Source organism: Bos indicus, chromosome 28 (genome assembly GCF_029378745.1).
Source record: "Bos indicus isolate NIAB-ARS_2022 breed Sahiwal x Tharparkar chromosome 28, NIAB-ARS_B.indTharparkar_mat_pri_1.0, whole genome shotgun sequence".
NCBI classification, from domain to species: Eukaryota; Metazoa; Chordata; class Mammalia; order Artiodactyla; family Bovidae; genus Bos; species Bos indicus.
This window is the reverse complement of record NC_091787.1, coordinates 30,061,157-30,087,240: the sequence shown is the minus strand read 5'-3', so window position 1 is coordinate 30,087,240 and position 26,084 is coordinate 30,061,157. Positions and strand designations below refer to the sequence as shown.

The 26,084-nt window shown below is 39.4% G+C and overlaps 2 protein-coding genes across 8 annotated transcripts in view; one reads left to right on the top strand and one right to left on the bottom strand.

Annotated features, from left to right (window-relative positions):
* The window catches only part of ADK (adenosine kinase), a 550,282-nt gene extending 546,627 nt beyond the window's left edge, over positions 1-3,655 (bottom strand). For all 4 annotated transcript variants that reach the window (XM_070782218.1, XM_070782222.1, XM_070782221.1 and 1 more), the window contains exon 1: positions 3,546-3,655. In XM_070782218.1, coding sequence (XP_070638319.1) covers positions 3,546-3,610 — 65 coding nt within the window. In that variant the 5' untranslated portion in view covers positions 3,611-3,655. The remainder of the gene's footprint in view (positions 1-3,545) is intronic.
* AP3M1 (adaptor related protein complex 3 subunit mu 1) lies at positions 3,382-24,943 on the top strand. 4 transcript variants are annotated; one of them, XM_019953836.2, is made up of 9 exons: positions 3,382-3,534; positions 12,217-12,492; positions 13,192-13,363; positions 17,389-17,526; positions 18,971-19,056; positions 19,754-19,887; positions 20,728-20,935; positions 22,249-22,393; positions 22,860-24,943. In XM_019953836.2, the coding sequence occupies exons 2-9, from the start codon at positions 12,220-12,222 to the stop codon at positions 22,958-22,960; spliced, it is 1,257 nt and encodes a 418-aa protein (XP_019809395.1). In that variant the 5' UTR covers positions 3,382-3,534; positions 12,217-12,219; the 3' UTR covers positions 22,961-24,943. The 4 variants fall into 4 exon arrangements, with proteins under 4 accessions (XP_019809395.1, XP_019809394.1, XP_019809392.1 ...); XM_019953835.2 differs by lacking the exon at positions 3,382-3,534 and adding an exon at positions 3,762-3,881; XM_019953833.2 differs by lacking the exon at positions 3,382-3,534 and adding an exon at positions 3,893-4,127.
* The last annotated feature ends 1,141 nt before the right edge of the window (positions 24,944-26,084 follow it).

Sequence of the window (26,084 nt, the reverse complement as noted above, 5' to 3'; positions counted from 1 at the left end):
TCAGCAAGACACTCCGAAGGAGATATTCAGCAGTTCAAATTAGGTCTGGGGGCTGAAGGACATAAGATAAAAAGATCACACAGGTGAAAGTGTTCAGTACAAAACCGTGACCCCTTTATACCTTCCAGCTTTAGTCAGACCAAACAGATGCAGTTCCCCAGCAGAGGCAGCTCTCTCCCATTTCTACCTCCAAACAAACTTTTCTTTAAAGCCAGACACCCTATTTTCCACCTGGTTAGCTCTCTGTCACCTTTTGGAATACGCAGGTGTCATTTTCCCACCAAGAAGATGGTACCGGTTCTTTGCTCTCTCACTTCGTGTACCTAGTTTTCAGCACCATGCCTAAAATAACAGGCACTTGAAAGACTAAAAGAATACACTTGGCATGTGCTCAAAAAGCCTGGGAAGAAACTCTATCCTCTCAGAGGTGACTGCTCAAGAAATGAACTTGGATGACATTCCCAAAAGAGAGAAAAGTGGTCCTAAATACAGGGAATCATCATGGAACATCTTTATCAAGGGAACAGTTCCCCAAAATGCTTCTGGACTTCTTTCAGGCCTACATACACCACTGTAACACAAGGCTCATTCACAGGTTGCTGGGAAGATTAAATGAGATAGCATATATAAAGCACCTAGTGTGCCTGGCACTCAATTAATGTTCCCTTCTGTTCCTTGACCCAGTGTGAAAACATGATAAAGCTAGCTTATTTCCAACTTCAGTAACCCTAAAAAGCCAAGAAAAATATTTTTTGAGAAAGGGAAACTAGACTTGTCAGATGCTCTCTCTAGAGCAGAGTTTTTACAACCTCCACATTATTGTCACTTTTCCCTGGATAATTTTTTGTTTTGGGGACTTCCTGTATAAGAGGAGAAGGGGGTGACAGAGGATAAGATAGTTGGATAATATCACCAACTCAATGGACATGAGTTTGAAAAAACTCTGGGAGATAGTGAGGGACAGGGAAGCCTGGTGTGCTGCAGTCCATGGGGTCATGAAGAGTTAGACACGACTTGGTGACTGAACAACAGACTTTATAAGCCATCCTCTTAAAAGTTAACCAAAACTGGTAGCTAACCTCTTAAATGTCAAGCAAGTCATCATAAATAATGCACACAATCTAACCACTCAGTACATTATCACAGAGATCCTTAAAGACAAATGAATATAACGAAAGTACGAACAGCCAATCACAAAAGGTCTTCACACAAAATGAAGAGATTTATTCCAGTACTCAAGTGTCTAATCCTACCTTCATGTCTACACATAGTAAAGACTTACAAGTTTTAGGTAGACAGACACTGATGACCTGTAAAATAACATTATACACGGTTAAGAATTATTAAGTATCATATGCTCATGTATTGCAACAACAAAAAATTATACACACTAACCAAAAAACAAAACAAGAAAAAACAAAAGCTGAGTTAACAGTTCACTAGGGCTTTTGATCAAAATGTGAAGTCAATAAAGTTGACCTCGATAAAGTTACTTCTCTATACCTCTTTCCTCCTTGGTAAAATGGACATATAGTGTCTACCTTGAAGAGTTGTTGAGGGATTGAATTGAGTTAAAATAGGTAAAATGCTGAAACAATACATATTAAACATTATTTTTTATGATTATTTTTAAGGCTGCATGTCAGAGAGAAGCATATCTTGGGTGACTGTATAAAAGTAGGCACGGTGAAGTCAGATAACAATGAACTTGCACCCAGATTCTTTGCGTTCAAACTTCAGTTCCTTTACTGTTTCATCTGGGCTTCCATTTTCTCATCTGTAGAAGAGGAAAGCACTTTGAAAATGGAGGCGCATAAGAGAAAAATCTAAAGGCTGCATCTTTAGTAGGATAGGAGGGGAAAAAGTTGGAGCTGTCTTCAATTTGGTAGAGGAAACTTTGTTAAGAAGGTGCTTTTCAAGGAAAGCATATGCCTTTGTTGCAGGAAGGGGGACCCCTTCCAGGGCCCAAAAGTGGGCTCTTGTCTAACACTCAGAAATGAATTATCTGAGGAGACACACATGCTGACAAAGCAAGGGACTTTATTGGAAAGGGACGCCTGCCGGAGAGCAGTAGGTTAACAGAACCCAGGAGAACTGCTCTGCCGTGTTTCTTGAAGTCTGAAGTTTTATGGTGATGGGATTAGTTTCCGGGTTGTCTTTGGCCAATCTTTCTCATTCAGGGTCCTTCCTCCCTGGTGGAACAGGCATTGCTTAGCCAAGATGGATGTCAGTGAGAAAGATTCTGGGAGATGGTTGGACACGTGGTGTCTCCTTTTGACCCTTCCCAAATTCATCTGGTTAAAGGTGGCTTGTTAATTCCGTGTTCCTTACCACGACCTCCTATGGTAAAATAACTCACGGCAAACGGTTACTACATTGCCTGGCCAGAGTGGGCGGTTTCAGTCAGTTTGCTTCTCCAAACAACTCAAATCCAGGTAGGTCTGACTCAAAAGCCTTTGCTTTAGTCTGTAGTTTGAAAGCTTAAAACGAAAACAGAACATCCTGAGTCGTGGCGGGGGAGGGGGGGGAGTTTATTTTCTTTATATAAGGTAGGCACACTAACACTTTGGCCCTTTGAAGGTAATATGAATATATTAAAGGTACTGGCAGGGATTTCGTCACCATCCATTGAAAACAGCGTGAACAGACCACGGGACTCCTAAGTGATCTTTTCAAACATGAAAGATTAGTTCTTTCAAAAGTGAAGAAGGATCATGTTGGAAGAAACGAAATTTGTATAATCAGGAGTGTCCCAATAGTTTTAAATCAGTTTTATATATCTAGCTTTACATAGAAAACCCACTGCCTTCCAAGGAGCATTTCAAAATCATCAAGAAACGTGCATATTGTAAGTAAAAGTTGCAACATCAAATCATATGTTAGGTGTAGAACTATCTCCACTGCTGCCAAAAGTGCAAAGAAGAAAAATTAACCTTTCCTAACCATTTTGGCAAATGCCATCCCCACATCCCCGACCCCACTCCCGCAAAGCCTCGGAGGCGGGGTCTTGGTTCCTGGTAGAGGATTTGCAAAGGTACCAGCATTCAGATCCACCTAAGTACTAAAAGGAAGGTCAAAGCGCCCTTCCGCGACCTTTACGAAAAATACCCCAAAATTCTGTCTTTGCCTCAGGGTAGGCCAGTCGCTGGGCATTCTCCTCATCATCCCCCAGGGAAGAGCAAGTGGCCGCGATTGACTCGGCTCAGATCGGGTCCGGTCCGGTCCTCCCGGGTCTCACAGCCAAGCGGGGGCGGGCTCCCACGTGGCGCCCGCAGCCTACCCAAAGCCGTCTCCGCACCCCGGCCGGCGCTCTGATTGGTCAAGGGCGGCGGAGCGTCTCCGGAGCCTGAGGCGACTGGGCCAAACTGGGTGGACAGCGGGCAAAGGGTCGCAGCCAGGCGGGCAACTACCAGAGCTACCCGTCCCGTGCGTTGGCCCCATACCGGGGGTTGAGGTTACCACCCAGCGCCTCGGTCGCGCAACCCTACGTGGCCCCTGGCTAGCGGCAGCTCGTCGCCCTCCACCCTATGTCAGGTAGGGCTCACCTCAGCGCTGGAGGCTCTTCCACCTTCAGCTTTTTGGGCTTTGGCTCCTCCTCTGCCGCTGCCATCTTCGCGCTCCCACCTCACTTACGCTCCAGGGCTCGCCCCACCCCTTCGGCTCCCTCTCCCCGCCCCCTCGCCGCATCACCGCCTCCTTGTCACTAAACCCCGCCCCCTTTGGCTCCTCCCAGTTTGTGCCTCTCCCAGCCCTAGTCTTTTGGCCCTACCTCTTGGCCTTACCCATTGGCTAGTACACAGCTCTTCCAGACCCCGCGCGCTCGACTCCAGGGACACCCCAGACTGGTTTAGGCTGCAGATGAGCGCCTGAGTCCAAAAGAGGTGAAAGCTCTCATTCTTCTAGACCTGGATGATTCAGAAGATGATATCCTAAAATTCAAAAGACGTCTTCTCATTCAGCGTCTTCCCGCTCGTTTACTCTTCCTAAAACTATTGGTTATATTGACGCTGTTAGTCAGGCAATCTACTGGGCATCCCAACTGCAGGGTCCTCACGGCTTTCTCAGCTGTCTCAGCTTCGGTCCGGAGAGGACCCCGCGTCTAATCACTGACAGGCCCAGGAGCCGGGGTGAGTGTGAGGGGCGGGGGAGGGGGGGTGGTCTACGGACAGGGGACATCACGAAAGCTGGGAAGTAGACTGACTAGTTAGACCTCCGCTTCCAGCCAGGGGTGTGGAAGCGCCTCCGGTGCTGTGGACCGGAGCCGCGCCTTCCTCCCGGCCTTCCGGTCTTTCTTGCCAGCTAGGCCGGAAGGGAACGGTACACCTACAGCCCAGTGTTCTCAGGCCTCAAGCTCAAGAGGTTCAGGCTCATTGGGGTCGCTTGTCGTGCTTCGGCGCGGCAAAAAGGTCTTGTCACGCACGGAGAGCTGGAGTACCGACAACTCGGACCTCAACCCCAGGCTTCTACTTTGGAGGACAAAATCCCTAACTGACGCGAGCGGGCGTCCTGTTAGAGGGTGGCACCTGGATGAGCCTCGGTGAATACGGTGAGAAGGGTGTTGCAGTTCTTCAAAAATGAGTTAATAGGAATTTAAACTGAGGAGGTGACAGTTGGATTTGGATTGAAGTTGGAGCTCGATTAAGAAGTTGATAGCGTAGTAGTAGTTACTCAGTCGTGTCCGACTCTTTGCGACCCCACGGACCCCGCCAGTCTCCTCTGTCCATGGGATTTTCCAGGCAAGAATACTGGAGTGGATTGCCATTCCCTTCTCCGGAGGATCTTTCTGATCCAGGAATCGAACCATGGTCTCCTGCATTGCAGGAGAACTCTTAACTCTTTGAGCTACAGGGAAGACTTGTTGATACTTGTTTCAAATTAGTAGTCTTCCTGAGAAGGGTTTCCCAAGTGGCTCAGTGGTAAAGAATCTGCCTGTCAATGATGGAGACCTGGGTTCGATCCCTGGGTTAGGAAGAAATGGCACCCCACCATTATTCTTGCCTGAGAAATCCCACGGACAGAGGAGGCTGGTGGGCTACAATTCCATGAGGTCTCAAAAGAGTCGGACACGACTTAGCGACTAAACAACAACACGTGAGAAAGGAGGAATTTTGTAGGACTTAGGCTATATCCATTTTGAGACAGTAGTTTAGATGGAGATGAAAGGTTGAAAAAAAACTTTCCAGGTGAAAACCAAAACAGGTGAAGTTTCATATAATTTTGGTAATAAGTGTTTGTTTTGTTTGGCAGACACTTAACAGTGACATGAAATGCTGCAAAGATCAAAGGAGGAAGTTGAAGTCTGAGAATAGGTTGTTGGAGTTGATGATTAAGAAGTCATTGGGTCATTTGCAAGAACTGCTTTAATAAGAGTCAGTTATTGAGAGGAGAGACTGCAAGTGTAGACTAATGCTTCTTCATGTGGCGCATGAAGAGAAAAATTGTTTGCAAGCTCCCTAAAAGGTTTGGGGTTTGCTTTAAAGGATACAAGGCACTTTATGAGCAAGTAACTCATGTATAAGATTAAAGATTGAAGAAAGAAGAAGACCTTGGAAGAGAGGAGAGGGGATGGGATCAGAATTAGAGTGAAAGGATTACTGTTGGAAAGGACAGAGGACACTTTCAGTTGAACCATAGGAAAAGTAGAGGATTGAGATGAGAGAAAAATTATTGGAATCCTAATATGCCTTTAGTTGGGAAGCTCTCTTGGCAACAAGATTAGCTTTTCTTACTGAATCTTAGGATTTTACAAGTTTTATGTAATTTTACAATTATGTTGACTGTTTTTCTAAATAGTCAACATAATAGACTATTGGAGTTCCCTGCAGACTAGATATATTTAAGTAGCTCAGTAATATTTTAATTCACACACAACAAATGGTATTTGTAGAGAGGAGAAATTCACTTTCTCAACAAATGACCTTCTCTCCTCTTGCACAGAAAAAATAGAAGCCATCATCTTGCAACCAGGTATACAAATCTGCTTTCCTTCTGTTTAAAGAGGGAAAAGTGCCCCTTCTCCTTAGGAAAGACACATGCTTTCACCAAGTTTCCCAGTGCCATCCTCCCCTAGCTTCTCAGAGTCCTCTTTTTCTTTTTGTTTTTTTTTAACTTATTCCCGCTCTCCCATCATCAGCCTCCCTTCTACTTACATTTTTCCTTTAGCATTTAAAAATATCCTTCCTTAACTTTATGAACTATTCCCCTTTATTTTCTTGCCTTCTCCTTCACAGCTATAGTTCTTGACTATATCATCTAGTCTTCTTATCTCTGTTTTTCCCACTTCTTGCTATGTCCTTCTCAGCCCACTGTAGTATATCTTTTTGCCAGCATTCCACTGAGCTACAGTGAAACTTCTTTCCCTGAGATCACCAATAGCCTCTAAATTGTACATTCTCATCAGGGACAAAATTTGCTTCTTATGAGGAAAAAAAAAAATCATACTTTCTATGTATAAAGCACAGATATGGTACATAAAGAGATATACAGAAATATTCTGTGATTTTAATAATTTTATGGAGGAGGGGTATGAATGAATGGGGCTCTGAAAAGGCCTCTTCAGATGCAATAATGAAAAGAAAGTTGAGGAACACTGTAAAATAACAGATATTTTAAGTTTCTCTTATAGCTTGACCTCTTTGTGCCATTTAAAATGTTTACCACTCCATTGTTCTGGAAACACACTGACTGACATACTCTAGTTACTTAAAAAACTCTGCTCCCTTTTTTTTTTTCTTATCCATCTTCAGCCACATTTTCTCATTCTTTTTGTAGGCTGACTTGATCCATATGCTTCTCAAATGTTGAAGTTCCTTCTATAGGTTCTCTTCTACTATATACGTTCTCTCTTTGCAGTTTTACTCTCCTTTTAATTTCCATTAATATATATAATTTCCATTAATAAAAAATCATGGTTACAGTACTCACAAATCTATCTCCAGTTTGGCTTCCCTCTGAAGCACCAGACCTCTGTATACAGTGGTGTTTTGAATATATCCACTGGGGTCAAATATATCCAGAATTGGGTCAGATTATATAGGACCAGAACTAAATTCCTTTTCCCTCTCATGTCCCCTGCCCCGTCTCTACCCCCAAAACTTTGCTCAACCCTAAATGTTTCTCTTACCTTTTCATTTTGCTTCATCTGTATTGTCAGCACTCTAGATAGGCCCCCACATAAGTCATCTCTCAGCTAATGTCACAATATTCAATTGCCCAATTATCCAGTTTCTATAGTGCGATCTTTCTTAAAACTATAAATTGGATTACATGAATCCCTTGCATAAAACCATTTAAAAAATGACTTTTTGCATTGCACTGGGGACAAAGTGAACCAATATCTGCTTTTCTCCATTTTTATCTCACCACCGCCATCCACCTTCTGAAGTTGCTAAATTTGTACTGGGTTTCTTTATCTTATGTTCTTTCTCACCTTGAAGCCTTGTGGATTTTTATAGCACAGTATTTCCCCTGTTATCTTACTGTATTAAATTGTTTGTTTTCTTTGCTGAACTCTAAATGCTTTGAGTTCAGAGACTCTGTTTTGTTCAACTTGTATCCCCATTGCTTAATATAGAAAACATACAAAACTTTGTTGAATGAACAATGGTCAGAATATTGGTTAAAAATCAGAATGACTAAAATATTTTCTGGTTTCATTCTCTCACCTTAGATACACACCCTTCTGTGCCTCCATTCTGTTATATACAGAAGGAATACATTTTCTTTTTTAGTCACTCTCTTCCAAGGGTATTTTGACTATTGTGATTGCATTGTTTGTGAGTCATCAGGCTGCATGTGTTCAACATTCAGTAAAGAGGGTTTATGAAATATTTAAGCTGCAACTGAAGCTCTGATGGAACTGCCTCTAAACACAGTTTCTTAAGTGGCTTTAATATAAGCTGGGAGAATTCTGTTTTCTGACTCTGAAGTCACTGGAACAAAAGGATAGTTGTGGTAGCTTTCCCAGAAAGTTTATTAAAATAATGGAAGAAGTAACTGCGGCTACTCAAAGGGTAAGTAGCTAAAGAAACACCTTAATTTACACAGCTGCATGCAGTATTTGTTTTTTGCACTAGGCCCTTGGTCTTAATATGGATAGAAGAAATAAGCTCTCTTTCCCTATAGTAGAAGGTTAAGATCGGTTTTAAAGCTGCGCACTTTGAAAGCTGCAGGTACTATGCTTCCATCTCAGCGCTCAGGACAACAGCAGTAAATCCAGATGGTGGTTTGACTTACTCTATTCTTCTGAGACCTGGACGGTGCCAATAAAAACAGCTTTGGTGGAAACTTTTCCTGGAAAGAATTTTTCACCAGCTTAAGACGACAAGTAGGAATCTGGCCCTTCAAATAAAGAAACTACGAAGTCACTTATTCAACAGCAGCTTTTTTAGGGTATATTGTAAGAGTAAAGTAGCAAAGATCCATGCGAACTATACTTTCTTTAGGATAAATAGGTGAAGATAACTGTCAGCTCTCTCAAACATAATGTCTGCTGTACGTAATTTATTAGAATACATTTGGCTTCTAACTAAACAAGAAACATATCCTTCAACTCATTCTCTTAAATTTTAAGTTCAAACAGCACATTTGCTGTCCAGTCCAATATGATAACCATTAGCTCCGTGTAGTTATTTAAATTTGATTAAAATTAAAACTTCAGTACATCAGTTGCATTAGCCACATTTCAAGTGTTCACATGTGACCAGTGGCTGCTATATGAGACAGCAGAGGTAGAGAACATGGCCATCAGTACAGGAAATATTACTGGACACTACTGCAGTAGAGTGTGTTCATGATAATTAGCTTCTGGGAGGCAAGTAAGAACAGGAGCTCAAGATTCAACTGGATGTGGGTTTGAATCCTAGCTCTGATACTTACTGTATGACCTTAGATAATTATCATAATTATCATTTCCAGACATTCTTGTCTAATCTGAAAAATGGGGATAAGTATTTATAGCGTTGATTATGAGGATTAAAGAAGATAATGTAAGTAAAGTGCCTAGGATAGTGCCTGGCCCACAGTAAGTATTCAGTTTTAGATATTATTAATTCATTCATCTTTAATGAGTAAAACACTTTGAAGCTGAAAATTAGTTATTGTGAAAGATGCTATATTCCATAGATGGCTCGCCTGAAGTCCTCAAACCTGGGTCTCATTGCGTTCATTACAAAAGTTCCACTTTAATCCGTACTTTATATTTCAGGTGAAAATTTTATTCCACAAAAGGTATATAAATCGCAGATCTTATTTCTGGATAGCCCTGTTCCTTTTTTTTTTTTTAACATGTCAGAGAGCAGAGGTAATAGTTAAAAATCAGTAGGTTCTGAATAGTAAGTCTCTGTATCCCAGTGGTGCTATTTTAACACTCAAATGGAAACTGACACAAAGCAAACTTACTAAACAAGATATCTGACTAGATAAAGTGGAAAAATTTAGCAGGTTCCAGATATTTATCTGGAAATGGCTACCCACTCCAGTATTCTTGCCTGGGAAACCCCGTGGATTGAGGAGACTGACAGACTATAGTCCATTGGGTCGCAAAGAGTCAGGCATGACTGGGTTGACTGAGTATGGGTATTAATCTGGAAAAATTTAGTAGGTCCAAAGCCTTAGCTGTCAGGGTTTATTGCTGCCAACTCAATCAAGGTTGACTACTTGGCTAAGTAGAGATGCATTTGAACAAAGAAACATTTTCTAATAAATAGGAAGCCTAAACCATTAACAGCACCCATATTTATTAATACAGTAATTACTAAAGCACATCTTATTAATTAGTATTATTTAAATTAGTAACTATTGAGCATGCACCACATGGGAAGAGGAAATTATCAGATAAGTCTTTAAATGTCAACTGCTTTCATTAAGTAAATGACTTCCTCTGAAAAGAACTGGTCAGGTTGTCATCATTTTCCCTGTCGATAGAATTGAATTCATTCTGAAAACTCTTCCTTTCCTCTTTGCAGTTTGTCTTCATGCTTAGAAACTATATTAATAGATTTTACATTCTTTCTCCTTAGGCTACATTTATCATTCAGCACTGTAATTTTGAATGAATGGACCTCTAAGACTAAGTTATTGATACTGATATTATTCATATAAAAGAAAGGAGCGAGTTAACGTAATTAGATATTTGTCCACTGTCTCCCACATTACAAGGACAATAAACTCTTTATTTGAAGTATAACTAACACTCAGAAAAGTATTCAAGCTTTTAACAAAAAACCCAAAAAATTAACACAGAATGAACACAACTTGTAACCATCATCTAGATCAAGAAATAAACATTACCAGTACCTTAGAAGGCCAACCCTGTGCCTCACTTAAGTCACCACCCGCATTCTCCTTCATAATAGAAACCGTTTGATTTTTCTTAACTATAGTTTTGTCTGTTCTAGAACTTAATATAAATACTGCATGTATCCTTTTGTGTCTGGCTTTGTTCAGTATTGTATTTGTAAGATTTGTCCGTATTTGTTTCATGTAGCAATAATTCATTCATTTTCATTGCTGTTTCATTTTAATATATTAATTTATTTTCCCATTTACTATTAATAACTAGTAATAGTCTTCACTACTACAGTATATTGTTATGCATGTTTTTTGTGTACATTTGTACATATTTCTGTCAATCCACCTGGGGGTAGACTTCTGTGTTGCAGAGTATTAAAGAATACTTTGTGTTAATTGAAATAATTTAAATTAAAACTTAACCTTTTTTAAGGTAAGTTTTTAAGGGCTTCCCTGGTGGCTCAGAGGGTAAAGCACCTGCCTACAATGCTGGAGACCTGGGTTTGATCCCTGGGTCGGGAAGATCCCCTGGAGAAGGAAATGGCAACCCACTCCAGTACTCTTGCCTGGAGAATCCCATGGACGGAGAAGCCTGGTAGGCTACAGTCCATGGGGTCGCAAAGAGTCGGATATGGCTGAGCAACTTCACTTCACTTCATCTTTTTTAATACTAAAAACTAAAGTGCACAGTATTCTAAAAATGTGAAGTTTAGTAGCTTTTAGTATAGTCACAAAGTTGTGCAACCATCATTTCTAATTCCAGAAGATTTTTATCACCTCAAAAAGAAATGCAAAACCAGTAATTCCCCATTCTTCTCCCTCTACCCAACCCCTGGCAATGGCTAATCTACTTTGTCTCTATAGATCTGCCTGTTCTAGACATTTCATACAAATGGAATCATACAATCTATGGTCTTTTGTATCTGGTTAGCATAATGTTTAAAGATCCATTCTGTTGTAGCATGCACTGGTACATCACTCTTTTTTATGGCTAAATAATATTTTATTTCAGATATTTATCAGTATTATTTATCCATTAATTGGTTAATGAATCCATTCATCAATTGATATACATTTGAATTATTTCCACTCTTTGGCTGTTATAAATAATGTTGCTACAACCATTTGTGTAAAAGTTTTTGTATGGACATATGTTTCCAGTTTTCTCGAGTATGTTGCTGCTAAGTCACTTAGTCGTGTCCAACTCTGTGACCCCATAGACGGCAGCCCACCAGGCTCCCACATCCCTGGGATTCTCCAGGCAAGAACACTGGAGTGGGTTGCCATTTCCTTCTCCATTCTTGAGTATAAAGGAGTACAATTGTAGGGTCATTTGGTAACTCTGTCTTTAACTTTTTGAAGAACTCAACACTGTTTCCGCACATAGCTACAGTGTTTCGTTTTCTTGCTTAGTTGTCATGGCTACAACCTCCAGTACCATGTTGAAAAGAAGTAGTGAAAATGGAGTATTGTTTGTTCTTTATATTAAGGGAAAGCTTTTGGTCTTTAAGCATTAAATGGTAGCTATAGGATTTTCACAGATGCTCATTATCAGGCTGAGGAAGTTTCTTTCTGTTGCTAGTTTAAATGCTTTTATCTCAAAGGTGGTTGGATTTTGTCAAATGATACTCTGCACCTTTTGAAATAATTGTATTTTTGTCTTTTATTTTATGAGAATTGTATATTGATTGATTTTCACATGTTGAACCAACCTTGCATTCTCGAATAAATCCCACTTGGTCAGGATTATAACCTTTTTAAATGTTGCTAGATTCAGTTTGCTAGTATTTTATTGAAAATTTTTACATCTGTCTACAGATGTTGGTCTGTAGTTTCTTGTATTGCCTTGGTCTGGTTTTGGTGTCCAGATAATACGAAGATACTTTTCTTTGATATATACTAAATTTAAACATTTTCCTCCCACAGAAAATGATCCACAGTCTGTTTCTCATAAACTGTTCCGGTGACATATTTCTAGAGAAGCACTGGAAGAGCGTCGTGAGCCAGTCTGTCTGTGATTATTTCTTTGAAGCTCAAGAGAAAGCTGCTGATGTTGAAAATGTACCACCTGTTATTTCAACACCTCACCACTACCTCATCAGTATCTACCGGGATAAGCTCTTCTTTGTCTCTGTCATACAGACTGAAGTACCACCTCTCTTTGTAATTGAGTTCCTACATCGAGTTGCTGACACTTTTCAGGTTGGTTATTCATCAAGTCTTTTGAATTTGGATTATTCAAGTTAGTTCGAGGTGGGACATAATTATATTCTTTAATTTTGATGTACAGTCTGTTTCCCTCTCTCTCTGTCCCTCTTCTTTCTAACTAAGCATATGTTCATAAAATGTAAACCTTTTTAATAGGGCATACAAGTAGCACACACGGCTGCCCCTATTTTATGAGAACAGAACAATCTCATGGTCACAGAAACTGTATTTTTTTTAATGTATTATAAATTATGTCATCAGGAAATAATAGTGCCCTCGACATGCAATTCTTTGAATGGCACCAAAGTTTTTATAGGTTATGAAATCTTGCATTACTTAAATTTTATTTTTTTTCTTATCTTGCTTAATGTACCAGTAGTTTAAAACTAATCTGTGTTTTTTGGAGTACCTAATCAGGGAAAATGAAGTTTATAGTTCTTATTCTGTTTTAACATTTCAGTGTACTTTCTGGCATAATTTGTAGTAGGAATTCAGTTCAATCTAAAAATATTAAGAAAATATTGATATAGTATATAGAATTATAGAGGGCTTTTTTCCCTCTGGTTTACATATTTTCAACATCTTAAACAGTGACTTATGCTACTGTAAATATACCCTTTATAATAGAATAAAAAATATTTAGCAAACCTTTTTCGTGCCTTCCATCGTGCAATACTATGTGTATTTTATTAGGACTACTTTGGTGAGTGTTCGGAGGCTGCAATTAAGGATAATGTGGTCATAGTATATGAGCTCTTGGAAGAAATGTTGGACAATGGATTTCCACTGGCTACTGAATCTAACATCTTGAAAGAATTGATTAAACCACCAACAATTCTGCGTTCTGTCGTCAACTCTATTACAGGTAAGGTAAAACAGTCTATTAGGAACTGAGCCATTAAAACTTCATAAACAATTCATTTTTGCTTGTGATCTGGCAGATTATTAAGGTAGTCCATTTTGGCCAGAATTATAGTTAGTGGTAATGTTAAAATGGATATATCAGTATATTTCTTTTCATGAAAAGAACCTATATCTTAAATGATAAGAGTTTTTGGTTATTACTCTTTTGTTATAAGTTTTGCTTCAAGACTACAGCAATATTATTGCTATTGTTTAACACTGAATAAATTATCCCAGTTAACCATAAGCCAGTGTACTGGCTGCTGTTAACTGTTGTAGTAATCACTTTGTAATATATATATACCAAATAATTATGTTGTATACCTTAAACTAATACAGTGTTATATGTCAATTATATCTCAGTAAAGCTGGGGAAAAAAACAAAAAATAAAATTTAGAAAGTAGCGTTTTAAAACTGGCATTACCCTGTGTCAGTCGCTAAGTTGCGTCCAACTCTGCAGCCTTATGGACTGTAGCCCTCTAGTCTCCTCAGTCCATGGGATTTACCAAGCAAGAATAGTGGAGTGGGTTGCCATTTCCTTCTCCAAGGGATCTTCCCAACCCAGGAATTGAACCCATGCTGCCTGCATCTCCTGCATTGGCAGGCAGATTCTTTACCGCTGCATACCACACAATTATTAGAGTACAGAAAGTTTAAGACTCTGCACCATAGAGTATATCTTACCTCCTTCAAGTCTTTATTTTACATATATAAAAGATGTATTAAAGAGAGAAAATTCATGTATTTGTGAGATTTTATGCATTATGGGCCTTGTACTTGTGTTGCAAACTTCTAATTTTGCTTTAGTTCATAAGTATAGCTAGAAATTAGAGCTATTCAGATGACAATATTGTTTTGAAAGTATCAAAGTCTTCTAGAGAAAAATTTCTATGAACTGTTATATGCCACTCCATGTATATACTCCATATATACTCCATGTATACTGTCCACCATTGCAAACTCCTTTCCAAGTGCACTGACCTAAAAAATGGGTAAACAAGGTCTATAAGAATGTGGTCTTTCCATTATTCATCCTAATCCTCAAGAATAAGTATCAGGAGAAATTTAAGGAAAGATAAGACGAGATTTCTTTGCTCCTAAAATGTGAACTCTGGATGAGAAACTGAGGGAAAAAAATTTAAACATATAAATAACAGTGTAAGATTCTGAAATACAATTCCATAACTTTGTAGACAGTGTCGTGACATTAGAGGGTACACATCATGTGCTGTTAAATGAAAAAAAGAGGGGGTGTGGAATACCTTGGTGGGCCAGTGGTTAGGGGTCGGTGCTTTCACTGCTGGGACCTGGGTTCATTCCGTGGTTGGAGAACTAAGATCCCACAAGCTATGCAGCACTGCCAAGAAAGAAAACACACACACACACACACACACACAACCATAACAGGTTGCCCATAATTATAAATAAGTTCAGTTCAGTTCAGTCGCTCAGTCGTGTCCGACTCTTTGCGACCCCATGAATCGCAGCACGCCAGGCCTCCCTGTCCATCACCAACTCCCGGAGTTCACTCAGACTCAGTCCATCAAGTCAGTGATGCCATCCAGCCATCTCATCCTCTGTCGTCCCCTTCTCCTCCTGCCCCCAATCCCTCCCAGCATCAGAGTCTTTTCCAATGAGTCAACTCTTCACATGAGGTGGCCAAAGTACTGGAGTTTCAGCTTCAGCATCATTCCCTCCAAAGAAATCCCAGGGCTGATCTTCAGAATGGACTGGTTGGATCTCCTTGCAGTCCAAGGGACTCTCAAGAGTCTTCTCCAACACCACAGTTCAAAAGCATCAATTCTTCGGCACTCAGCTTTCTTCCCAGTCCAACTGTCACATCCATACATGACCACAGGAAAAACCATAGCCTTGACTAGACGGACCTTTGTTAGCAAAGCAATGAATGTCTCTGCTTTTGAATATGCTATCTAGGTTGGTCATAACTTTCCTTCCAAGGAGTAAGCGTCTTTTAATTTCCTGGCTGCAGTCACCATCTGCAGTGATTTTGGAATCCTAAAAAAATAAAGTCTGACACTGTTTCCACTGTTTCCCCATCTATTTCCCATGAAGTGATGGGACCAGATGCCATGATCTTCGTTTTCTGAATGCTGAGCTTTAAGCCAACTTTTTCACTCTCCATTTTCACTTTCATCAAGAGGCTTTTTAGTTCCTGTTCACTTTCTGCCATAAGGGTGGTGTCATCTGCATATCTGAGGTTATTGATATTTCTCCCAGCAATCTTGATTCCAGCTTGTATAAATAAATATTCCCACCAAAAAAATTTTAAAGTTTATAATACACAATAAAGATCAAGAGAGTGGTTCAGTGGGTGAAGTAATCTCTCTTGAACTGTAGTGGGTGGTCCTAGGGCAGGGACCTGGAGAATCAAAAGAATTTAGGAAGGGAGGGGAGGAATAAGAACATTCTTCATAGATAGAACCATATGAGAAAAAACACACAGTGGAAAAATCTTGAATTGTGTTAACCTGTTTAATGGAAGCAGAGCTGTTTTTCAGTTGAGTCATGAAATAAAAAGTTAAGTTGAGGAAGTCCTTGAATTCTAGGCTAAATATTTAGCTTTTATCATAAAACCAGTGGGATAGCATTTCAAGGTTTTGAGAAGGAAGATTAAAGCAGTATTTTTTAAAAAATTCTGGAAAGCAGCAGGGTTGGAGACAGGCTCATCGGCATAATCACACTACAAAGTTGTATGTGTGATTGGACTGCAACTACAACCAAACATGGGTTTGAACGGCAAGAGTCCACTTAAGTCCAGATTTTTTTCAATAAATACATGTTATAGTACTACACAGTCCACGCAGTTGGCTGAATCTGTTAATGCAGAACCACGTTTTGAGAAGGCCAACTGTAAAATCATATATGGATTTTCATCTGCACAGGAATCAGCACCCCTACACCCTGTGTTGTTCAAGGGTCAATTATATATTTTAAAGTGAAATCAGAAAGAAAGCAAAATTATCAAAATAGAAGAAAAATAATAGATGCAACCTGCTTTGAGGGAGATTGTGTGTATGTGTGTGTGTGTCGCTAAGTCATGTCTGACTCTCTGCGACCCATGGTCCGTAACCCACCAGGCCCCAGGCTCCTCTGTCCATGGAATTTTCCAGGCAAGAACACTGGAGTGGGTTGCCATTACCTTCTCCAGAGGGAAATGTTTGAAGAAATATATATACCAAAATGTTAATAGTAGCTATATTTCTATAATAGGAAGATAGTTTTTAGCTACTTTTCTTAATTTTTCACATGTCATTGTTGTTGTTAAACATGTACTACTTTTGAATTGGAAATGTAAATTAACCAGAATGTTAAAGTGTCGCAGCTCAAGGGTGTATGTTTTGGACAACCAGACTTATTTTAAGATATATGTCAGTTTACCAGGAAATTAGCCAGACTTTGAATATTTTCCATATCACATATGGGTATGCCGTATGAATGTGCTGACCTTAAAATGTTAAAAGGCCAGAGTATGTTCTTCATCCAGTTACTCCACATCCAGTTACTCTCCACATGAGAGACCTGTTTGGCAGCATCTCATGTATAATTTAAGCTGGATACCAAATGGCCTACTTATCACTCTGCATTCTCAGTACAAACATTTAATCAGCAAAGGGTTTTGAAACATCTAGCCTGTTTTCATTACTGGCAGCAGGAGGAGATTCTGTTGTTAAGCCACTGGAATTAGGTTAGGTTACTGTAACACACAGGAAGCAAAAGATAAGTAAATGAATTTAACCTGGTTTGGCAGACACACACAGGACCATGTGGCCTATTTCTGTCTTCTAGAAATTTGATCATGTTGGTATGGATATGTCTCTGACAATTCTATAAACCATTTACACTCAGTGGAGAAAAACCCAAACACTAAACAAGCAGCTAAACTATTTGAGGTTTTTTTTCTGCTAATAGCTTTTCTGGTGACCATTTTATCTGTTAGCTTTGCTTTCTGTTTTTCTGATTTCTAGGCAGTAGCAATGTTGGGGACACACTCCCCACTGGGCAGCTGTCCAACATTCCATGGCGCCGCGCAGGAGTAAAGTACACAAACAATGAAGCCTATTTTGATGTGGTTGAAGAAATAGATGCAATTATAGATAAATCAGGTAATTGTGTGCGTATTTTCTTATCGGGGAAAAACCATTCAGGTGACATAAGCTGAATAGAAAACTGATATCCCCTGGCAGTATCATTTACCGGAAAGGCATTCGTTTTCAAATCTGTTTATTTTGCCCAGAGGTTACATACAATTTTCATAACCACTAGTTGAGAAATGCCAAACGTTTGTAAATCAGAGAGTAAGTCAGCTTACTTTAAGCCAATTACCGTATATTTATTTACCTTGCCATTCATCCAGCCTAATATGTGATGTGTATCTACTACGCACCACACCTTTTACAACCACATTGTGTGCAGTCCTTCTAGTAAAGGCCCCAGACTAAAGAACAGTACTGTATTAGAATCGTAGTATTTTACTAAAAATATCTAGTCTAGCTCTCACATGTTATGTGGGGGAGACTGAGACTTAGAAGAGTTAAATAATCTGTTAAGGTCACATAGCTAGTTGGTATGTCAAAATGACTTACTGTGAATTACAGACACTATCTCTACAGGGAGTTTCATTCTTATTATAAAAATCCATTGTATGGAACAGTTGCTCTACTGTTAAAGAATAATGGTTCCTACTTCTTAACATTTCATTAGAAACTTGGCTAATTTTATTTAAAATATTTGAACTTCGAAAAAAAATGTTCAAACCAACATTATTTACAGTTGCCAAGATGTGGAAGCAGCTTAAGTATTCATCAACAGATAAATGGATAAACAAGATGTGTATATATACACAATGGAAAATTACTCAGCATAAAAAAGAATGAAATTTTGCCATTTGCACAACATGGATGAACTTGAAGAACATTATGCTAAATGAAATAAGCCAGATAAAGAAAGATAAATACTATATATCACTTATATGTGGAATCTAAAAAAAATACAACAAACGAATGATTTTAACAAAAAAAAAGCAGACTCACAGATACAGAGGACAGATTAGTGTTTACCAGCGTGGAGTGGGGCAATAAAGGGGTGGGAGAATGGGAGGTACAATCAGCTGGGGTAAGATAGGCTCACAAGTATCTGTAAAGCACAGGGAATATAGCCAATGTTTGTAATAACTAAATGGAAAATAACCTTTAAAAATTGAATAATTTTTTTTAATTTTAAAAATCAGTGGGAAAAAAGTATTTTAACTTCACATCCAGCAGTCTTACGAGGCTAACTCTATAAAGATAAGGATGGGTTTGATTTTCCTTAGAATCATCATATTCCAACCAGAGATAGGAACAGGCCATGGCACTCAGTAAAGAAGTTGTCTGAACTGGTGTAATGGATCCTCTGTCCAATAACCTTTTAATAGCTGTGCAAAGCTTCAGTATGTCTGACACCTGGGAGATATCTCCATTACTTCAGATATAGTGATAGCTCTAGTAAAGTAGAGCTATTTTACTAGAATACATGCATATTCCAGTGATACCTTTATTATTCCTTTAGGATCTACGGTCTTTGCAGAAATTCAGGGGGTCATTGATGCTTGCATTAAGCTCTCTGGAATGCCTGACCTTTCCCTTTCTTTCATGGTAAGTTTTTTTCTGTTTTGTAACTCCTTCATGCCTACTATATATGAAGTACTAAATGAAATGATAAATACTGATACATGTTTCTTTTAGATCGCAGTGGATTATGTAAGAAATATTCCTAGCACAGCTTCCAAAGACAGTAGCTTACATGATGAGCACTGCCTTTATGGATAGGCTGCGGAGAGGGCTTTGCCTCTGAGTATATTAGAAGTAGCTTAAATGTCTGGCTGGCTTCTGCAGATCTGTGGTGCAGCTTTTACTGAATTGTTATATGCTTTGTTGATATGAAAAGGCATTGATCTTTCATCATTTTAGATTCAGCATGCTACACCACTGAGAACTACAAAGAGAACTGAGCTCTGAGGCTGCCTCTGCCTCTAACTTGCCCTGACCTTGAGCTTTCTTTGAACCTCAGTTTTTTCATCTCTGAAGTGGAAATGAAACCACTCACATTTTCTACCTCATGGGAATTACTGGAATTGAATTACTGAAATTCAAATAATAATGTATATAAAATATTTGTACACTTGAAAGCATTGTGAAACGATAAGACTGTGTTGATATGGTCATGATAATAAACTTACATGACTGCTTTATCTTAAGGAAGAATATTTCTCAGATCTCATAATATATCTGACTGGAGTTGTCCTATTCATTACACTTTATGAATATGGTTGTCTTCTCTTTTCCATGGCAGAATCCAAGGCTTCTGGATGATGTCAGCTTCCACCCCTGCATTCGGTTCAAGCGTTGGGAATCTGAAAGAGTTTTGTCATTTATTCCTCCAGATGGAAACTTCCGACTCATATCATACCGTGTCAGCTCACAAAAGTATGTTGTTGCATCAACCATAATCTTCTGTCATCTATCAGTGTGCTGTGTAGAACTCACTTTTTCCCTGTTTCATTCTAACAGTTGGTTACTTCAATTCACCATTGCTCCCTTTAGCCATCGCTTACCAGGAGACCCAGAACAAACTGGTGAAAATACATGTGGAAAATATAATTAGTATGGTTTGAATCTTAAGAGTATAGAGTAATAGTAAATATATACCTGAGAGCAAGCATTTGGGACCATGCATAACCTGGATGAAACCATGAACCCATGCCATAATCTTACTATGATCTGTGGACATTATGGCTGATAGAAGGACATAGACTTACCTGTAGCTCTCCAGGACATCCCTCAACTAACTGGCTTGAAGTCACTCTTCTCTGCACTGAGGTTTAAATGAATGATTTAGCATCTGGGTTGTAGCTGGTTTGTCCCTTGAAAACATCAGAAAGTATTTGGACAACATCAAAACAGAACTTAAAAGCAGAGGAATTTTTTCTTGGCTCTTACCACAGAGAAACTGATATATTTAGTTTGTGTAATTCTAAATTATCTTTCTCTGGGATCTTAATTCATTTCTTGAAACCAGGACTGTTTGTGCCAATTGTTGATGCTGTAATTTTATATCTTGATTTGTATACTTACTGCTCAGAAATTGTATAATTTCTAGCACAGTGGTTCCACAACACTGTGCTATATTCAACTGCCCTGGCTCAGATACTGAACCTGCAGTTCTGCAGGTATTAGATATTGTATACTAGGGTTTTCATGCCACCTCCAGAGCTCACACTATTAATTATATGTTTTTTGTGGTTGTGTCTTTCTTTCTCTTTTTAGTCTAGTGGCAATACCAGTGTATGTGAAACATAGCATCAGTTTCAAGGAGAACAGTTCTTGTGGTAGATTTGATATTACAATTGGACCAAAGCAGAACATGGGGAAAACTATTGAAGGAATCACAGTGACAGTTCACATGCCAAAAGTTGTGTTGAATATGAACCTGACACCAACACAAGGCAGCTATACATTTGATCCAGTTACCAAGGTACAGTCACCTAAAATCAGGAGTGAGCAAGTGTTTCTGCAATCCTCATTTTGTGATCTGGGGACATGGGAGGACAGAGGGAAGGGTCTAATATCTTGGTTGAAATTAAAGCTCTTAACAACGTAGAATGCAGACTGTGCTGTGCTCTGCCACAGGAGAGAATCCTGCATCTGCTGCTAAGTCGATGAACAGAAAAGTGAGACATTCCTTCTTCCTTCAGAGTCTGCCTTTTCTTATCCATTGATAATCCAGAGGTTCACTCACTCTTCAATGAGGAAGATGTAAAAACTTTTTAAAAAGAGAAAAGCATTATGTGCATATAATAATCTATTAATGGTTAATAGATATTACAACATATCAATTGTTAAGAAGTTAAGACCTTTCTCTTCCTTTTTAATTTTAAAGCATTATTTCATACTCTTCCACAGAGGATGCTCACTAGGAAAGTTGCCTTCTCACCCTCCATACATTTGCCTCTAGCAGAGGGAGTTCAGAGAAACTGTAAAAGATGATTTTTCTCTCTGCTTCCTGCTTGGGTAAAAGAATATGATTCTTTTCCTCAGTAGAGTCATTGAGCTGCATAGTAAGTGAAGTCTTTTTTTATTTAACTATAAAATCATTGAATGTTAAAGATCATCTAATCTAGTCCTAAGGAGTCAAAGAATCTCCCCAGAGACCACACAGGGCTGAGAAATTAAGCAGGAGCTCCAGATCCCTGGCCTTCACCCCAGCTTCAACCATAACAGCTTTACTTTCTCATCTGTTACTGAGCTTCCTCACTCAGTAACTTCAAATAAGTATTTCATTTGAACAAAGGGTTCCATCACTAAAAGTTTAAAAGCACTAATTTAGGCCCATCTTCTCATTTTACAGAAAACTAAACTTAAGCCCAGAGAGAAACAGTAAAGATGGCATAGTGGAAAGGGTGTTTGATACCAGATAGCCTTAGGTTCAAATCCCAGCCTTTCCTCTAAGTGACCTTCAGTAACGCATCTAACTCTAGCTTTAGTTTCTTTGTTAAAATTACACAGAGTTTTACATCATAGACTTCTGAGACAGCGTGTGAATAGTGCTGAGCAGAGTATTATATCCAAAAGTAGATGCTCAGCAAATGCACCTACTTCTTTTTTCACTCTCCATTCAGAGTCACAGAACTAACTAGTGGTAAAACTCAGTGGAAATCCCAGGTCTCTTATTCCAAGACACTGTGCTTTATTTTGTACAGAAGTTTATTGTCTTTGAACATTTGTCTTTAATAAATAGTTCCAAAAAATAAATAGTTCAGAATGTTTTTTGTTTTTTTCCTTTTTAAGGTACTAACGTGGGATGTGGGGAAAATCACTCCACAAAAGCTCCCCAGTCTTAAAGGACTGGTAAATTTACAGTCTGGGGCACCCAAGCCAGAAGAGAATCCAAGCCTCAACATACAGTTCAAGATCCAACAGCTTGCTATTTCAGGTAAGGAGAAATCTGATGTGTGTAAGGGTAACTGAGTTTTGCTGAGGTCAGCTGCTAGAAGCTTAGAAGAGTAACTGACATCCCGTCTCTACAAAGAGCAACAACTCCAGTATGCCTCTCACTCTCCTTGATTTATGAGAGTGATTTTGGAGAGCACCTTATTTCACATAGCTTCCCTTCACCCCTACCCTCATTCAAGCACAAAGAAAGAAATCATTTATACTCAGAGTAGAATTATCCTTAAAAGACATTGCTTGTCCATATGGGAATCTGAACTAAAATCATACCCTCCTAGTACTTCAATCTGTGAATGCTAGAAGGAACATTGCTTCCAGATCTTGAAATGGACACTGGCTAATGTCAGATTTACTGTATAGTAAATTCTGTTTCGTAAGCAAATATTGTATTGGTTGATGTGACCAGGATTGTAATTTGTGCCTTTCCTTCCGTGTTCTTTTTGACACAGGCTTAAAAGTAAACCGCTTGGACATGTACGGGGAGAAATATAAGCCATTTAAAGGAGTCAAATACGTCACAAAAGCTGGAAAGTTCCAAGTGAGGACATGAGAAGAGGCCAGAATTCCTGAAGATGTATTTGTTTTCCAGGTGTCATCACAGTGTATTACTATTAGGTACCAATTGGGTGGGAATACATATTCTAGTTAGAGCATTTGTGTCAAGCCACACACCGCTAACAAAGTTGCTTAGTTATCGATGTAGGGTTCTTAAGGAACTTTAAGCTAAGGAAACTTCTGAATGACTTAGCTTATTTGTACCTTGCCACTTAGGAAAATTTTAGAGGTGATTTCCTCCATAGGAAGGCACCAGCTAGAGGCTGCACATTTTAACAGTCAAGGCAGAAGTCTACAGTGATAACCTCTCCCCTAAAACAAGTGAACTGGTCTCAGCCAGCAGACGCTGTCTTAGTCTGAAATGTGATGTATCAAGTGGAGCGGAATGTCATATTCGATCGTAGCCATCCCCAATCATCTGTCCCAACAGAGGAATAATTCCTCCCACCCAAGAAGTTTACAAAGAACTGCCTCTTCAAGTGTTTGCCTTATTCAGCTTTTCACTTGTGCCATTAAGCAAGCACTGTAGCAAAAGCCACTCCACATGGCCCTGGCAGGGAGCACTGCTGCTCCGTGCTCCATTCTCACTGTACTTGGTATTGTATTTTTTATAAATGAGATTTTTATGTAAAGCTGATTTTGGTTTATGGGGACCTTGCTGCAGTAAGTACAAGCTCAGTTTTGTGCCACTTAGTTCATCTGTTAGCACAGTAGAAGTCATTTGTATCAAAGGGGCAAATGCTTTAAGGTAATAAAAGGGAACACTACTTCTACTTCTGCTTTTAGGAAGTTATTGCAAGCACAAGCATTGGAGATTTTGAACAAACTAACGTAGTAAAAGAGAAACTTAAGTGAACCTTTGCTGTCTTCATGTTTTATAAAGCTTGTCTAATACGACTTATAACCAATTAGCCTAAAGCCCTCATGCCCTAGTTCAGATAAAGGAAGAAAATGTGCCTGCCTCAATACTGTCAAATTATTATTTTTTTTAATCTTTTATCTTTTTTTCTTCCTGTTCTTAATAGTTTCAATTTGCCTACATTCTTTGCTTTCAGGGGGACTCCCTTTGCATAGTGCTACCCAAGGCTATAGTCAAAAGATTCCTCTCTGAAACTATTGTTGAAACTGTCACTGGAGTACTTAAATATCTCTACTCTACTGACCAAGTAGGTGAAAGTACATATAAAATGAGGCAGAAACAAAATCCTCGGTAACACTCATAAACCTGTATTGATCTTTATGGTTGGCAAGTCAGCCCACAGTTATCATTTAACTTGGCTGACTTGGAAGTCCTTGCCCACTTATTTTGGTTCATTAGACATGAAGAATAGAGAAAGTTAAGATCTAAGTGCTTGTTCTTGCTATTAGTTTTCTCCCTGTAACTCCATTCGTTTTGTTCTTCTCAACTTATAATTCCCTTTCCCATATGCTAACAATAGCCCTTACACTCACCCCATTCTTGTCAAGGGCTGGTGGTTGGTGCTGATGCAGGGAGCCCACTGCACAGCAGCGTTCTCTGCCTGCCTATGGCACCAAGCCTGCCTTTCATCTAATATGAAACATCACGTTTTGCAATTTCTAGGACAACCAGTATCAGCTTGGCAGCTAAAATTAAGATCTTGCCAAATGTGTATTCCCTTTGCATAAGGTTGGTTACCCAGTTCAGTTGCTTTTCATTTTTAATGTCTTCCTTTTCAGAGTTCATACCTCAAAAGAGCGATCGGTACATTTGCTTTTCTTTCTGCAGAATCCCTCATCTCAACCATCCATATATGGACTAATTTTCTTTCTCTGCTACCCTCCCATATCCCAGCAGATTGTATGCCAAGAGTCCCTTGCCTCTAGTAACGTCTGCTAAAACTTCCAAGGAGACTGTTTCCTTTTGCAATTAAATTATTGTATTTATTAATTTGATGGAATCCAGTAAGTCCTTTCTCTAGCTCTGGCTACACTGTCAATAAAAAGATGAAAACAACAAGTTGATTTTTTTAGCTTGACTGTTAATTGAGCATTCTCAGATGGGCATGCCTCAGTGTTCAAGCAGGCTGAAAAAGAAAGTCCCTCCGTCGTTGTCTGACTCTTTGCAACCCCATGGTATACAGTCCATGGAATTCTCCAGGCCGGAGTACTGGAGTGGGTAGCCTTTCCCTTCTCCAGGGGATCTTCCCTACCCAGGGATCAAACCCAGGTCTCCCACATTGCAGGCAGATTCTTTAGCAGCTGAGCCGTGATCCCATTTTACTCGGCATCATCACACAGGGTGTGAAGGTTGCAGCAGAACACTTCCAAATGCTCCTCTCTTGACTGATTATGTTAATAGCCCTGTATCTAAGATTCACCCTTCTAGCCACAGACTGAACAAGAAGTGATGGAGCTCCTCTCCCTACCACCACCTGCTGATGACTAAGATCCATGAATACTTAATCGTAATGAAGTATTTTTCAAGCATAGAATTCCAGATAGACTCTTGTTCTAACTTCTTAAGGGAGTATAACCCAAAAGCTTATTTTCTGCATAAAGGAGTCACCATCATTGTATTCAAAGGGAGTTCATGTGATGGGTTTTCCTTAAGTGCCACTGTAGAAGAATCCATGGAAGATAGCGATCCTGTAGTCCTTTGAGTCATCTGACTTGAGAATAATGATAATGCAGGAAGAAGGCCGCACCAGTGAACATATGGTGAGTAGCAAAAATGAGGCCGTGACTACTGTTTCCAGATACTGCTGAGCTAACTCAGTAGCCTTGGACATTTCCCTGTGAGTTGAATACCCAGAATCTGCCTCCCTAGTCGGCAGCTTTTCTAAGTTAAAGCAGTGATAAATGTAGTCAGCAGTACTCTCCCTCTTTAGTGATATTTAGATCTAGAAAATCAATCAAAAATACTGATGTCCCAGCTCCACCTTAAGAACCTGTTCCTACTCTTTGAGCTTCCTCAGGAAGAGGAAAGCTATCTCTGCCTCACAGCCCTGTTTGGATCCCTGGACTTTGGACTATGACATGTAGACTCGCAATATTCCTGCACATGTAACAGCTTTAGCTTCTTAGGGGATAGCGATGGCCTCCTCGGAGAGCTGGACTCTTCTAAGACAGACTCCGTCAACGAGGGGATGGTCTGTACC